This window comes from Nannospalax galili, unplaced genomic scaffold, assembly GCF_000622305.1.
Source record: "Nannospalax galili isolate Female #2095 unplaced genomic scaffold, S.galili_v1.0 scaffold300, whole genome shotgun sequence".
Classification (NCBI taxonomy): domain Eukaryota; kingdom Metazoa; phylum Chordata; class Mammalia; order Rodentia; family Spalacidae; genus Nannospalax; species Nannospalax galili.
Genome location: NW_008347322.1, coordinates 1,163,857 through 1,180,870, shown reverse-complemented (window position 1 = coordinate 1,180,870; position 17,014 = coordinate 1,163,857). Strand labels below are relative to the sequence as shown.

At 53.2% G+C, this 17,014-nt stretch overlaps 1 protein-coding gene across 3 annotated transcripts in view; it reads right to left on the bottom strand.

Moving 5' to 3' along the window:
* Window positions 1-17,014, bottom strand: part of Col5a1 (collagen type V alpha 1 chain) — a 166,090-nt gene that overhangs the window by 115,029 nt on the left and 34,047 nt on the right. For all 3 annotated transcript variants that reach the window (XM_008843928.3, XM_029568755.1, XM_017800837.2), the window contains exons 2-4: window positions 13,585-13,752; window positions 5,888-6,101; window positions 3,998-4,160 (exon numbers count right to left, since the gene is read on the bottom strand). In XM_008843928.3, the coding sequence (XP_008842150.1) occupies window positions 3,998-4,160; window positions 5,888-6,101; window positions 13,585-13,752 (545 nt within the window). The remainder of the gene's footprint in view (window positions 1-3,997; window positions 4,161-5,887; window positions 6,102-13,584; window positions 13,753-17,014) is intronic.

Below are 17,014 nucleotides of genomic sequence, written 5' to 3'. Positions count from 1 at the left end.
TTTTACAGATGTAGACACTGAGCACCAAGTAGGATTCAGAAGTCTCTCTATACACCTTTACTTCCTCCCCTACTTTGCAAAGGACTGGCATGCCTAACATACCCCCAACCCCAAACAGCAGGGCAGCCTCAGGACTCAGACCTGAGCTGAGAACAAAGAAGAGGCCAGGCCCAAGGGAGCCAGCAGCTGCCTGCCGACTGTCGATGCCTGCCACGGTCACTAGAGCTGTGCCCGACGTGTGTGCCGTGAAGCAGAGCTTTAAGCTGCAGGAGAAGCCTTAACCACAGTCCTGGAAGTCTCCTTCCTAGCTGTCTCCCTCAAAAAGATTTCACTCCGTATAAACAGGCTTCTGTGAGGCCTTGCACCCCAGATTCCCTGGGGCTCCAACAAGCCCTCTGGAGTCTGGGTAGCCCATCTGGAAACGGCCCTAAGCAGGAAGTGCCATGAGCCCGTGCCCTCAGTGCCCACGCGCCACCCACACTCCCCCAAAGCCACAGAGCTTTAGGAAAACTACCAGAAGAATTGGCCCTTGAAGTACTTTCCAGCAGCGCCAGCCCCTCCTTTTCAAGAACCTTCTAGAGAAGAAATCGGTGAAGATGAAAATACAGCAAGTGCTGTTATCCGGAACCTTCTGGAAAGCCAGGAGTTAAATCACCTCTATTTCCAATGGAATGAAAATTCTGTTTCACTTGCAGGACACAAAATGATGCTGAGGCCGGTCCTCCACCTCTGTGGGAGCTGAGGTCGGTCCTCCACCTCTGTGGACGCTGAGGTCGGTCCTCCACCTCTGTGGGAGCTGAGGCCGGTCCCCCACCTCCATCATTACACCATTAGACAACAAAGAAGAAGAAAAGTCCCCGTTGACCACCCTCCGCCTCGCTGCCCTCCCTGGTCTTCATTAAGAAAGACAGGTCCAATTTCCCGCCGTGAGCACAGCTAACAGCCAGGAAACCCTGGGGCTGGGAAAACACGGCCTCAGACCATTAACAACTTGTGGTCAACAAAAAACCCCGGCTCCTGGCAGCTGCTCTCCCTCAAATCTAATTCCACAGTAGGAGAAACAGCTCACCAGAAATACAGGGCAGTGAACACACACAACCTGCAGTTCCAAGTCAGCTGCCCGGCATCAGTTACAGGGTGAGATCTGCACCATGTCCCGACATCAGTTACAGGGTGAGATCTGCACCGTGCTGCAGTTCCAAGTCAGCTGCCCGGCATCAGTTACAGGGTGAGATCTGCACCGTATATGGCACAACAAATCCCAGGAAGCAAAACTGGGCTCTGCAGTCCAGGACCGGTGTGGGCTCAAATATTAGGAGCTGTCTTCATTCTTAACACAAGCCAGTAATGGTTACAGATGCTTACTGTGGACTACGTGGGTGCATGTCTTCTGTGGATCGGTTCTTGCACCCCCACACACACAGTTGGCATGATGATTGCCCCCATTCTGCAAATGGTAAAATAAGCCTCAGCTAGGGAGGGAACTCTGCCAAGGCCTCTGGGCCGGGGGTCTAATCTTCAAAGGTTCCCTCCGGCAGTAGCGCTTCCCACGGGTGCTGGGGGAAACAACTCTTGCTGTTCCATTACAGGGTTCTGTCTTTTAAGACGATGCTACAGGAGGTTGGGGAGATGGCTCCGTCAGTAAAGGGCTTCCCACACAAGCATGAGGGCCTGAGTTGGGATCCTGACAACCCATGTAAAACACCCAGTGTGGGGGTACACACCAGGAAAAGTAGCCTTGGGGAGACAGACAATCCCTGGATAGTTTCTGGCCAAATCAGTGACCTCCAGATTCAGTGAGAGAACACCAAGGTGCAGGGTGACTGAGGAAGACAGTCAACATTGACCTCTGGCCTTCACACGCACACACATGTACATGTACACTTGTATATAAACATGAACTTGCACACACACATACAACACATACACACAATTTTTTAAAGACACAAACCTTCCTAAGCCTTTATGATGAAAGCACATGATAACACACGTGCAGACTAGACAGGATTTTTTTTTAATGTGTATGAATGTATTGCCTGCATGCATGTATGTACACCCGTGTTGTACAATGCCTGCAGAGGTCAGAAGAGGGCATCAGATCCCCTGGAACCGGAGTTACAGATGGTTGTTAGCCACCATGTAGGTGCTGGGAACCAAGTCCAAGTCCTCTGCAGGGGCAGCTGGTGCTCTTTACCACTGAACCATCTCTCCAGCCCTGAGACAAGGATTTTGCACAGCCTAACACAGCTACTGCATGGCAAATTCACTCAGACACAACAGTCTGCTCAGCTCTGTGATACCCTTGTACCCTGCACCTTCAGAGATCGGTCAACATGGGTGTCTGAGCTGCCCTGGCACCGCTGCCTGGGGTCCTCTCCCCCACTTCAGGTGCCCCTGTTCCCTTCCACACTCCCCAGGAGAGTCCTAAGGCTCAACAACATTCCCAGCTTTGCCTAGACCCTCCCGCCAGAAAAGTGGTTAAAGCAGCATTTGACCCCAGGCCAATGCCAGCACCAGCTCGCAGGAGACACCAGCAGCCGTCTCTCCAGGAGAGTCCTAAGGCTCAACAACATTCCCAGCTTTGCCTAGACCCTCCCACCAGAAAAGTGGTTAAAGCAGCATTTGACCCCAGGGCCAATGCCAGCACCAGCTCGCAGGAGACACCAGCAGCCGTCTCCGCCTGGCTCAGCACACCCAGTCATCCTAGCATTCATCCCAGATCCCTGCACAGGTCAGGTCTAAAACCTGCCCCGACGGTGACTCCATAGCTTGCAGGATTTGGTAGAATCTGCAAGACCCATGTGCTTGCCTTTCCCTGCAGATCCCCAGGCTGCAGCATCAAGCAAACAGCCCAGAAGGGCAGCTGGATGCAGCAGATCCAATCACACCCTTCCAGCCACCCTGTTCCCACACAGCAGCTATCCTGGCCTCTCCTCAGCTGATCACCACAGGCTCTGTCCGACCTACCCCTAGCTGACCTTGGCCTAACCCCCACACAGGCACTGCATCCAGTTAAAAACATGGCTCCAGAACCCCATCACATCCCTGACACCATCCGCAAGTCTCAGTAGGACAGACAGCACATGCAGGGCAGCGCTTCAACACAGAGAAAAAACAGCATTCACATGGCCCCGAGGAGTCTGGGAAGACACCCCACCCCCGAGACCTGTCCGTCCCGTCCAGCCCTTGGGTGGTACCTTGACAGCCAAGACAGCCTTTGGAGATCATTTTCCAGGTGCTGTTTAAACCCCTGGGGCCAGGGAGCCCTGTGCTACCAAATCTTCCACAGAGCTGAAGATGTGTTAAAAACAAGGCACAAGGCCAAGCATCCCAGTCCAAGCCAGGGGTGCATCGGTCCCCAGCTCTCTCTCGGGACACAGACCTCAGGGATGGCTACAGTTGCTGTACTAGTCCAACTGGTTTAGGTGGTCTGTTAAGACCCCTGGTCACCTGCATAAGCTCTCAACCTTCTTCCTGGGGCTCGGCAATTCCCACCATACTCCCATGTCCGACACTGGACCAGAGGGCTATGGGGACTAAAGTGCAGGCCCAGCTCTGCTCCCGTTTCCAGAGTATTTCCCAGGGAAGCAGGCTCTGCTGGAACACCCTCCTAACAATCTCACCTGGTGACGCAGCCCTGCCCTCCGTGTCTGCCCAGAAGACACTGCCTCTTCTCAGCACGGCCCTTACCAATCAGAAGGTGCCAATCACAGCAAGCTTGCCCAAGCCCCATGTCTATCCCAAGCTGGTACCCAGGAGCTGCGTACTGGGCTGATTGGACAACCATCATGGCCTGGCCCTCATGTGGCAGCTGCTCTGATCTCTCTACTCGCATCCCATTGGCCATGGTAGAGGCTTCAGACCACAACACAGGCCAGCTGGTCCCCAACCAAGGAGGCAGGCCTTCGATAGCAGCTGTGGAAGTTCCACAGGAGAAGTCACCATTTAGAGGCATGAGTCCCAAGTGGCACAGGGGAACCACCCACCTCCTGCCTACCTCAAACATTTCATCATCCAGGATCTGGGTGCCAAACACAAAGATGCCGTTTGTGTCGATTATGGGGTGGTCACTGCGGTTGAGGAATTTCGTGATCTTCTTTTTACAGTCGAGGATTAAGGTGACATTTTTCTTGTGGACACTGAGAGCAATTCGGTGCCACCTGCAAAGAAACAGTCAGTCAGTGGGGAAGGAGGCGTGTATCACAGAAGGCCAGCCACGTAACCGCCTAGCGGAGTCCCCAGGGCGACACACTGCAAAGCCTTAGAGTGACAAGTTTGAGCCTACGTCGAGACATGTTGCTCTCTCTAGGAGTCAAAGCAGGAAACACACTTGCTGGTTCTGGAGCAGCTTGGCTTTTTCACGGCCACAATAAGCTTCTTTCCCCTTTGTGAATACGGCAGGGAGAAATGAATGCTTTTATCCCAGAAAGTGCTTGTGCTCACTGAAAGAGGCGTCTCTCTGTCTCTCTCCTCTTTGAGCGCAACCAGGAAAACTTTTCTTTGGCTTCTGAGAGTTCTGTTCTGTCAAGCCAAATATAGACCAAACCACCACCAGACTGTCCATCTTCAGGAGCTCAGCTGTGCCCACTTGCAAAAGATCCTCACAGCTGGGCTGTTGGCCATCCCTCACAGGAGGAGGAGTGGGGAGGGTCATGTGACCCTCACACGAGCATCACATGAGTATCCAGCCACTCCTCCCAGCCTGTTCTAGGCACATGGCCAGGGGAGGGGCAGCGTCCTAGGAAGGCTGGGGGAGGGGCAGTTCCACCTGTTTGCCTATGGGGAAGCTATCATCTATGCATGCTGGATGAAGACTTTCCAGTGAGGCGTCGGAGGGGAACACCACAGCCTGCTCTATAAGGAATTGTAACTGCTCTGATGGAATTGTAACTCAGTGAGTCACTAGGACATTTGGAGGAGGCAGACTTGTTTACATCTCCCTCCCCAAGGAAGTTTTAGCAACAATCCCTTTATTTACAGGGGTCAACAGGGGTCGATTTACAGGAATGATTTTAATACAGGCGCTGTTCGGGAAAGATGTAAGAGGCAGAAAATTGTACTTTTATCTGATCCCCCTGACCCTCAGAACCTCAGATTTCTTGCCTTTCAGAAGAGGACAGTCAGGCAAACTCCATGAGCTCATTTAGCTGATGTGCCCTGTCACCTGATGTCACCTGGTGGGCAGGGGACAGCACTCAGTGACGCACCACTGAACCCTCTCTCACCCATCCAAGGGAAGAAATGAGTGTGGCCGGCTCACCTGGCCAGCCAGCAGTAGCCGTTACAACCACGGGAAAAAGTCAGGGGGAGGCTGCGGGGCTGCAGCCACAATGTGACATCAGAAGGGGCCCTCAGATTCCTGTGTGGAATCTGAACCCCCATGGCCACTGAGGTACTGCCCTTTACTGGGAAGGGGTGGACACAATGGCTTGACACAAAATCTTGCTGGAGAATGCAGGAACCACGGCCCGGAGACCTCACGGTTGCCCCGTGGGATGATCACCAGCATTAGTGGTGTCCCCAGCAGAATTCTGGCGGGACAGGCCTTTGTTTTAAATTATTTACTCACATGGAGACAGCGACAGATCTGAGGACATGATAAATCCCTTTGAGAACAAGCTGGGCATGGTCTCACAATCTCCTATGTCCCTTCTGACCAAGGGCCAATGCGCAATGTACTTAGCCCATTCCACAGGGATAGGGCGAAGGAGGAACAAGGACTCCTCAGGAGTCTAGACAAGCTCAGAACCCAGGATTCGACTCCAGGTCCAGGGCTGTCTTACTGGTGCCCTGCATTCAGGAGTCATGTATCACCCGTTACACAGCTGCTTCACTGCCCTGTCCTGCCAGGGCTCTCCAGGACTTCCTCCTTCAACAGGGCACTTACTTGCCATCTGACAGGTTGATGCCTGGGAAGAGTGGGTATTCTTCAGGCCCTGGCTTCCCGGTGTGGTCCTCATAGAGGAAGACAGGTGAGCGGCCCAGCTCCAGGCCAACTTGCTGGATGCCCTGCTCATTGTAGATAGAGACCAGGAAGGCCTGGCTGCCTTTCTTGGCTTTCAAGGTGGTCAGGATGGAGAAGTCCTCAGGAAACACGGACTCTGGAACAGAGGACAGGGTGAGAAGACAGCAGGGGACCCCAATCCTGGCCAGCCACAGAAAGCAGCAGGAAAGCAATCCAGGTAGCTGGCTGCCTCTGTGGCACGCGGTGCCACACAGCCACCTGCGGCTCTCTGATCAAACCACTCCTGTAGCCTGCTCCATCACCGCGTGGCCAAGCTGCCCTTCAAGAAAGGCGTGGTTCAGTTCATGCATTTCCAGGAAACTCTGGTGGTCCCTCCAGGGAGGAGCACACAGCACCCTCTCCCTGCTTCTATCCTAGGCCTCCGTGTATAAACCCTACTTAGGACCTGCTAGACCATGCGAGCTGCCCTGAGCGGAGGCAGTTTCTGAAGCATCTTTCTGCCCTCTGTTACATGGGTAGCTGGGCACAGTGTGTCTCATTCAGCGCCTCTCACAGGAGAAGGGGAAGAGCCTGGTGGTCCCCCCAGGGAGGAGCACACAGCACCCTCTCCCTGCTTCTATCCTAGGCCTCCGTGTATAAACCCTACTTAGGACCTGCTAGACCATGCGAGCTGCCCTGAGCGGAGGCAGTTTCTGAAGCATCTTTCTGCCCTCTGTTACATGGGTAGCTGGGCACAGTGTGTCTCATTCAGCGCCTCTCACAGGAGAAGGGGAAGAGCAGAGGGGAGGGCTGTGGGAGGCCACAGGCCTGGGGCTCAACTAGACGCACACTTTCTGAGATTTCTTCCATAACATGCAAATTAAAGAAAAGGTGGAAATAAAAAGACTCCAAATTTAAATGTTATAAAAAACCAAATCTCAGGACTAGAGAAATGGCTCAGTGGTTAAGAGCATTGGCTGCTCTTGCAGAGGACCTGGGTTTGATTCCCAGCACCCACATCTGTAACTCCAGTTCCAGGGGATCTGAACCCCTCTTCTGACCTCCTCGGGCATTGCACAACACTGACTGCTCTTACAGAAGACCTGGGTTCGAATCCCAGCACCCACATGGCAGCTAACAACTGTCCATGACTCCAGTCCCAGGGGATCTGACAGCCTCTTCTGTCCTCCGTGGGTATTGCATGACACGGGTGCACTTACCTACATGCAGGCAATACACTCATACACATAAAAATAATAAATAAAATATATAAAAAAAGAAAGAAAAACCAATCTCTAGTAGGTTGAACAGGAGAGATTATTCCTTACAACACAGGCAGGTCCCAAGGGTGCCTAAACCCACTTCCGAGGCTTCCTTTGGCTGAGGCTTGATGGGATATGTAATACCCCTAAGCGCCTCCATTTAACTGGTCAATCATCTGGTCATAGGACCGCCCCTGGGAAGGCGGGTCATGCTAAGTAGATGGGCGAGAGATTATTCCTTACAACACAGGCAGGTCCCAAGGGTGCCTAAACCCACTCCCGAGGCTTCCTTTGGCTGAGGCTTGATGGGATATGTAATACCCCTAAGCACCTCCATTTAACTGGTCAATCATCTGATCATAGGACCGCCCCTAGGAAGGCGGGTTATGCTAAGTAGATGGGTGGAACACCTAGTGTGTTAATGAGATAGCGACTTTTCCTGCCTGTAATCCCGCCTATGGGTGCAGAACTTCCTGGCTACAGCCATGTAGTCTGTGAGTTGCTGCCACTTCCCTTTTCTTCTTCACGCCTTTCTTACTGAACATGCCTTCTTGAAGGCTTTGGGCCGCCCCTAGCATCTGCATCTCTTCACTTTTTCTCTAAAGCTTCCTTCTCCCAGCCTGTCACTGCCAGTCAGCCATGTGTCTGACCACGAGGCAGGCACTAAACCTGCACGGCTCCCATGACTTTCCTTCCACGATTCACCTCCTCAAGGCAGCTGCCAGGATGACCAGCTCGTCTGCCCTGAGGATTTCTTTTTCTTTAAAATCCTAGCAAAATTGTAAAAGCTTAATTTGGCTGATTTGGAACTTTTTGAGCCTGGGTAGTCCTTCCCAGTGGTCCCAAACTCTGTAACAGCACCTTGGGTGCTACCTCACCATTGATCATGGTGGAGAGGTGAGCTGTGGTCCCAGCACACATGATCCTGCCAGGAGCCCAGTGCTGACAGGGGAGGTGCAGCTCAGTTAATTAATGCTCAAGAGAGTGATCCAGGGTCACCCTCTCCCACCCATAGATGGTGTGTCTCTCTGGGTCACTCAGGGTCGCTGAGCCCCAGAAAGGTGTCAGCAAGGACTGGCTGATGAAGGAGAGAGGTGGGAGGTGCCACTGAGCCACTCTGTCCCTCCTGCAGAGGTCTGGAGTCTGGCTTATGGGCTTAGACAGGGCAAGAGTAGTGTCTCACGAACCCCATCTCCCCTTTAGAACTGGAACAAGGTCTACCACTTGGCCCAGGAGGCCTCTACTGCAGGTGGCAAAGCAGGGTTGCAGCAACTCCCACACAAAGCTATCTAAGGGCACCCTCTGCTGATGGAATTGCATACTGCAGGTGCCGTGCTGGGAGAAGACCTCACCCAGAGCGGAAGGCCACACCTGCCTGCTGCCCCCTCCAAGTCTGAGCTCATGAGGGCTGCGGGTGCTCTAGACGGCAAAACTGTTCAAGCCCCAAGGGGTGGCACAGGGCACAGTGGGCAGGAATGGATGGAAAAAAAAAAACACCTGTGGGGTCATGACCCTCACGAAGGGGTCCTAAGGTCTGATAACGAATAGCCAGGCATCCCAGCCTGGGTCAGGCACCTGTGTAAAGAGGCTGGGTGCACAGGGACCTGTTTGCTGTGCTCAGCAGCATGACTGTCTCCCTTGGGGATTAGACCACAATATTGGGCCGCTCTGGCGGCAGGTAAGAGTGGTCAGTGCAGCAACCTGAGGACAGGCAGGCTCTACTGAGGAACACACAGCAGACCTTCCACCTCCCAGAGAGAAGCTGCTTGGAATGAGACTGATGAGGTCTCACCACTGCCTCACTGCCCTGGTCGTCACACTGTCCCCCAGATGTAGGGATATGAAGGGGATGGAGGTCCCAGCCTCAGCTGGTGCTGGTGGGCAGTGAGACCTGCCATGTGTGCCCAGTAGGAGCCCCCAACCGGCCATGCCAGTGGTAGGGTCTTGTCCCTGGGAGTAAGTGGTCACTGAGGGCCCAGGGTGGTGCTGAGCCTGAAGTGACCTAAAGATCACTGTCTTTGTCCAGGGTGGGCCATGCAGTGATGACCTGAATCAGTGACTCCCACCTCCAGTCCCAACCTGACTCTGTGTCCCTGGCAGTCACTGCTGACTGAAATAATTGAAGAATGGGAAATGAGAGAGTTCACTTTATCAGGCGTGATGCATGGCTGAGGACCTCAAGCCCTTCTCTCCCAGCTCATTAAACTGTTCTTTCTCGAAGTTTAAAATCGCTATGGTAACAAATTTTCTAAGCTCAGATAAAACCTGAAAAAGATGAATTATATTCAACATTAATCTCTCTCCTGGCAAAATAACAATGGATTTATAGTCACTTTAGGAAGGTCCCTTCTCATCGTGACACCGTAATCTAGGCTGCTGGGAGTCTGGGAGAAGTGAGTCTCCGCTGCCCAGCACTTCCTAATTCATCTCACTCAGAGGAGCTGCCACGGAGAGGCAAGCACAGCTGAGAGCCAGCCCCTTCCCTCCAGCATCTCCCTTTCCTTCCACTGATGCCCAAAGGCACCATGGTAAGAATACAGTAGGGGGCTAATAAATGCAGTTGCCATGGAACTGACTCATTCCAAGTCAATGGTTACAGGCCTGCTAATTCATGGCTAGTCTCAATGGGGTAATCAGTAGTTGTGATGAGCCCCCTACCCTGTGCCAATCTCCAGGGTGAAGTCAGGGGACAGATACGGTCCTTGTACCCAGGAAGTGATAACTTCCTTCCACAGGCAACAGAAACAGCAATCAAATAAATTAACCAATTAAATCAATTACATAATTGCCAATGTGCAGTGGTTGGGGGTGGATAAAAAAAGAGGCGGGGGGCAGGACAGCACTGCAGAGTGTGGATAGCTTTGGGGGGGTGGTTAGCAAGGCAAGAGGTGGGTGTCAATGGCCCCGGTAGCCAGGGTGAAGGCCTTGCTGAGGGATTCTTGCCTGCTTCCCTGGGCCTCCCCATGAGACTGTTCATTGTACCTGGGGGAGATGACAGGCCCCAGAGAGCAGCTGTCATCTGTCACCTATGGGATGGAGCTGTTCTGGGGACACCCAGCCCGGCCCACAAGCCTTCCTGCATCAGTCAATGACACAGGTGAGAACAGACAGCTATAGTTGGCCCAACCCCCTGACAGATGTGGGACCCAATGTGGAGTGGAAAGAGAGGCCCTCCAACCTCACGGCCATCAACAAGGGGCCCCTCGCACCCCACAGCACTAGGGCACAGAGGATGGACCTTCCCTCAACCAGAGGACCATGCACCGTATTGTATAGGAGTGCAGGGGGGCAGGCCATCCTTCAAACAGGGAGACCCCCACATCCCACTGTATGGGAGTACAAAGGGCAGGCCATCCTTCAACCAGGGACCCCTCATCCCACTGTGTGGGGTTTCCTGTGCAGGAAGTGGGGGCAAGGTACAAACTCTTGGGCATATGTTGAAATGGAACGGGACCCCCAAACCATTCTGTCTTTATGTCACATGTCCTTCCCAGGCAGCCAGCACCAGGTCTACCCTCTACCCATGACCATGGTCCAGGGCCAGCACTCAGAGGAGACATATGTTTTTTTTTCAGTGGTCAGCAGTGGACAGGTTGGACCTGAAGCCTTTGCCCAGTCAGGTGGAAAAGGGACAGTGGGGGCAGCGGGTCATTCTGCTGGGCAGAAGATGCTACTGGAACCCAAAGCCTGCTGCAGGTTTGGGTCCTGGAGTAAAGATGGGTCTCTGGGCAAAGGGCAGGGAAGAGGTCCTCCAAACAGAGAAACTAAACACAGAGAGGATGCCAATGTCCAGCACAGGAGCCATGGAGACCAGGCCTCTGTGTCTATCTGAGGTCAGAGACCCTGCCACAGGGTGACCTGTGAGAGCTGCCTCCTTCTGGTCATCTTTAGAGGGGACTACATGTTTGGTGGACATTACAAGCAGGTGGTCCTGGCTGGACATGGAAACAGTAAGGACTTTGAGTACAGGGAAGAGCCATGGATGTCACTTTGCAGGTCTCTGCAGTCTCTTTTGGCTGTGACACTCCTGGCCCCTCTCTGGGGACCCAGATCCACGTGGCCCATCTGTTCATGTTCCACTCAGGACACCATGGCCCAGCCTTGCTGTGGTTGCCTGGAAGTGCCCTGGAGGCCATCCCACGAGGTCTGAACTATTTCCTAAACATTTGTCAAACAGTCTGAAGTATAGTACCCTTCTGGTCATCTACCTGCTCCAAAGCATGAAGCCTCTACCCCAGACAATGTGCAAAGCTGTCCCCTGAACAGCTTTCTCAGACTGACCAGCTAGGACCTGCAGACAGGACCTCACAGAAAATCCTTCTCAGATACCCTCAAGTCACCTTGATAGGCAATCACCGTGCTGAACCCAGCTCCCTCTGCACCCTAATTATACTAGAAGACTGTATTTGAGTATCTAATCAGGTTAATAATTTGAAGGCAGGAAAATAAAAACAGCCTTAAAAAAATTCCCAGGGCTGGGACTGGGATTCAGCTGGCACAATGCTCTCCGAAACATGCATGAAACCCTGGGTTCGATCCCCAGCACTGCATAAACTGCATGGTGGTGCATGCCCGTAATCCTAGTGCTGACAAGGTAGGAACAGGAGGATCAGGAACTCAAGGTCGACTTTCACTATAAATCGAATTTGGGGCCAGCCTAGAATCCAGAAGACCCTATTGAAGAAAAAGAATTAAAATAAACAATGAAACAAAACACCCAACCAGGCACAGTTGTGGAGGCCTCTGATCCCCAGCACTGGGGAGGTTAAAGAAAGAAGATCAAGCAGTCAGGCCAGTCTAAAGCCAGGCACAGCAGCACATGCCGGTGGGAGCATGTGGGAGGTGGAGGCAGGACATTCAGGAGTTCAAGGTCATCTTTAGCTACATAGCCAGCTAGCCAGCTTTAGACCAGCCTGGTGCTGTATAAGACTCTTGTCGCAAAAACAAAAACAAAATATCAACAAACACAAAAGCATCCCCATCATATGATTCAGAAATTCATTCTGCAATAGCTCTTGCTGAAAGATAAGCGGGGTCGGGGTGACAGACACAGTTCTAGCAACCTGTTCTGTCCTCACCCCAGCTTAGGTGACTGTGGTGACAAGAGAAAATATTATCAGCAGACCGTCTGAAGATCACAGCCTTTTCCCCATAGCCATCCCCCTGTGACAGCGTCATACCCTGCCCTTCCCCGTCCCCAGAACCTTCCAGCCTTTTCCTGGGCCCAGGCCTCTGGTTCTCCATCTCAGAGACTCAAAAAAATACTCCGTGTCTCCAAAAAGTAAGGTCTGGAGTCCCCCCAGCTTCTCACAACCAAGAGTTAGGTCACTACTCTGAAGGGGTCATGACAGAGTGCCCATCTTTGCAGGTTAATTAGGCATTCTCTAGACTGGGTATCCGAGACTCCAGAAGGTTCTGCACCAAGGGTGTGCTCCTTAGAGATGCTAGGCTGAGGCTGCTTCCCCTGATCTCTACTGAGCTACAAGGCGCAGTGTTGGGGGATGGCGTCTGAGTTACGCATCCATTCAAAATGAAACTCTGGACAGAAGCCTCTAGACTGTTCCTCAGACACACTCTTAAAGCCAATAGCTTCAGAGATAGACTGGGAGATGGGGGGGACAAGAAGAAGGGATGACCCTGCCGGAGAGAGTGTCCTTCGGGGGGACAGTGGGAATATGTCCTTTGGGGGGACAGTGCAGGTTGCTAAAACTGCCTAATTTTGGTTTAGTGTTGGGGTCACATCCAGACCACCAAAAGACAGAAACTTCTAACCTAGAAAGTGATCGTCTGCCCAAGGGTCCCAGCTTGCCTCTTACCCAGGTCAGCGGAGTCGGGGCACCTTAGGCCAGGCCAGCAGCCCCTCCTGAGGCAGGGAAAGAGGCAGCCATCACCCGCCCATTCACAGGGCCCAGAGAGCTAATCAGTGCCAGTGGGAGGGCAGGGACTAACTGACCCATGCACCGTTACAAGATACAATTTAGATTAGCACCTTCCTTTAACGAGGCTCCCCTAGGCATATAATAAAGCAAACCATCAAGAGTCTTCATGTCAGCCCCTAGCCAAGATGTTGAACTCTGATCTTAATGTTACTGCCACCAATTAGGTTTTGCTTTCCAGATACAAGTGCTCCCTTTCCTGTGACCCCAAGCTGCCTCTTCACTTTATCCCCTGGGGGCCATCCATCCCTTCAGCCTGGCACATCAACCTCTGAATTGTGATGGCTTCTCAGGGCTGTTTTGCACTATAATGAGAAGAGTTACTGGAAAGCACATCTGTGCCTCTGCTCCTACGGCCGCTCAGGCTTCTTTGCTGCCCCTTGGCCAGAGCCCCAAAGTCCCCAGCACCCTGCTACCCAGAACAGGCACAGGCATCTCTTACCAGGGAGCAGCTGCTTGGTGGGCGTGCTGAGCTGTGCATCTTCTGTGACTCGGTAGGCAACATCTGGGCCTTTGGAAGAGCGTCTCGATGCACAAAAACCTGTGGTCTTCGTCACCCCATCGGGCAAGTTGTGAAAATCTAGAACCTTCAGGAGGTCTACTGGCTGAGCTGCAGAGACAGAGAAGCTGTGTCAGACCCAGAGTGGAAAGAGGGTCATGGAAACCACCCTCCCCACTATCCTCCCCAGAAACTTCTGGTGCACACAAGAGGCTGGGGGCTTGCTCAGCAGCTGGAAGGACACCTCTTAGAAGTGTCCCACACCAGGATGAGAGCTTCACCTGCCCCCTCTGATGACCCCTGGCCAAATTCCTTGTTTGACAACCATATGACCTTCTTACCCCAAATCCACAACTGGCCTGATTCTCGCAAGCTCCACCTCCAGCAGCAGCAAGAGGGGATGTGTCTGTTGCACGCCCCCACCTAGACACAACTGGGAAGCTTTAGTAGACACACTGTCCCCATCCCCACCCCACCCCGCCCAGCATCTCTACAGTGCTCTTTCCAACGGGGGCGTGACTGACAGCTTGAGAAATCGCCAGGCAACCTCTGGACTGCCGGCTCCTCCCATCTCTCCACGTCATGATGTTCTCCCCCACGTTGCCCCCGTAACAGTTTACGGCAAGTATCTGGTTTCCATCTGCCCCCATAAGACCTAGGCCTGGACCCCGTGTACAGGAGAATGCTCCCAGGGCCTTTATGTCACTTCCCGAAGGTCCTGACTCTCCCTCCTTTAGGGGCAGAAGCTGATCCCCTGACCTTTGAAGCAGCTTTAACTGTCAACTTGACACAACACAGAACACCTTAGAAGAGTGTCTCAGTGAGGATTGCCCCCACTGGATTTGCCTGTGTGCCTGTCTGTGGGGGAACTGTCTTAAGTTGATTGATGTGGGAAGATCGGCCCCCTGTGGGCAGCAAGATTCCCTTAAGCAGGGGGTCCTGAACTGTACAAGGTGGGAAATCAGATGAGCACAAGCGAGTGAATGAGCGAGGATTGGTCTCTCTCTGTTTCTGACTGTGGATGTGGTGTGGTAGCTGTTTAAGTGCCTGTCTTGCCTCCCCACAACAATAGGCTGTAGTCGGGAATTGGAAGCTGAAGCAAACCCCTTTCTTCCCCACACTGCTTTTTTGTTTAGGGTTTTTTCACAACCACAGAAATGAAGCTAGGATACCACCACACATAAAACATGCTCGCCCCCCGCCAGTGTTCCCTTCCCTCATATCATGAGACCATTGTCCGCACACCTGCCCCAGACAAGGTGGTCTCCTGTGGAAGTCCAGCTCACATTAGCGCAAACAGGGGGCTCCCAGACACCCAGGCAGAGGATAAGGTCCATGATGGTGTGACAGAACAAGTCACTGCAGGCACCCACCTGCCCACCATGACCGCTCTGCTGGCCAATCACAGCATGACACCACCTGTCACATGACTAGGGTGAGCCGCTGTGACTCCGTCCTGTGACAGTCCTCTCGAAAGAGGAATTTGATGTTCTTTAGGCTGCGTACACTGATGGAGTCAGAGAGTACAGGTTTCCCCAGGGAACATAGGGATTGCAGAGTCAGACTCCTGCCTTGCCATGTAGGCACCTGGATCCAGCTGTGCCTGAGCCTGCACGCTCATCCTAGGCCCTTCTGTGTTACGGTATGACGCGTGCTGTTAAAACTCAGCGCCCACATCTGCGGGTAGCAGGACGCTGGAGTCGACTTGCCCATGGCTGCCTAATCCTTCCTAAACTCAGTCCATCTGGGTGGGTGTTACTGTGCGACTGGCTCAGGAGGAAGCCGCACTGTTCATAAGAAGGTGGTACGAAAGGGTGGTCACACCAGCTTCCTCAGGGCAGGGTTTCTGAGAGATGATGGCCCTAGCTGCATACCCATTACCCTGGGGTACTGAGGCTGTGTAAGCAGTCAGGTCTATGGTCAACTTTGCTGTGTCCTTGATCGTTCACTCAAGAGAGAAAAGGTTCCTCACCTCCACAGGAAGTCATTACGGAGGACAGCAGGACCCATTGTGGGAAGCCAGCACACTACTGGACCAGGCTGGCTTCCACTCGTTTCAGAATCCTGCCTCTCACGGCCTCTGGTGTGCCTGGGTGGCTCTTGGCCATGATCCAGTGCCCAGCCCACATGAGCTGCGAGTCATTTACATGTCTGTGGCACCTCCCCAGTGCTGTATGTGGTGACAGAGTCCTAACTGGGCCCTTGTCCAGTGAGCATCAAAAGCAATGCTAAGCACACTAGCAAAGCCACATGGCACGGTCCCAGGCCTGGACCTGGCCGTGGGAAGACGGCTGTGCCAGCGTCCTACACACCTGCCCAGAATGACAGAGCACAGAGCCCTGGGTCATCTCCGAGACTCAGTTCCAAGGCTGGCAGAGGCCCGGGAAAGAGATCAGGGATCCTAGTAGAGCTTCCTGGACTCACATCACAGCATCTATGCTATGATATTCTTCCCAGACTAGGCTGGAGCCTGGTTTCCCCATTGCTGAAGGTGGAGAGTGGTTTCCCAGCAGTCTGCCTGGGGATGTCTGCAGACCTGTGTTGTAACAAGTTTTTTAAAAGGCCACCAGACCTCTCCCAGGCCCGATGCCACCCCTCCTACCAGCCAGGGCCTTTCTGTGCCAGACAATGAGATATATTTAGTCTAAACAAGGTGTGGGGCACTCCAGAGCAGTGTCCAGCACGCTCAACTCTGGCAAGATCTCCTTCCCGTGTCTGTCTGCCCTTTGAGGTAGCGCCTCACCCAGGTTAAGCATTCCACTCAGAAGTGGCATGATCGGTGGGGATAGGTAGATGTGGCTGAGGCCAGGGTTCCCCTCTCCCATCCCCCGAGGGGAGATGTGACAGCGGAGCCCAGGGAGAAGTCACCTGGAGCCAGCCAGGGGCAGTTCCCAGAACCCACAGCTCAGAGGCCCTTTGGGAGGAGAGTGGTACTCAGGGTGCCCCAGCAGGAAGTCCATGCTTCAAAGTAAGAGTCCCTCAGGCGTGCTCACAGGATCCTGAAACCCACCACCCACTGCAAATGAGGTTCCTCAGAAAGCTTTGAAAGTAAGAACTCCATTGCTGTTTACAGGCTGTTCCACACATGACCAGATCCAGCCCCAGAGAGAATTCCCACCCTGCACAGCTCATGGGCCAGCCTCCTCCCATTGCAGACTCTGCAACCTAGGGGACTAAAACTACATTTCCCAGATGCCTTTGCACTAAGGGTTCCAGAGTCTACCAATCAGAGAGAATTTGAAGTGGAACATGAGGGGTAGTGGCCTCTCCTATCTGTCACTCTGTGAGTCTACAGAGGTAGTCAGGGTGCTGATAGGGTGGGTGGGTGGATGGATGGATGGATGGATGGATGGGTGGGTGGGTGGATGGACGG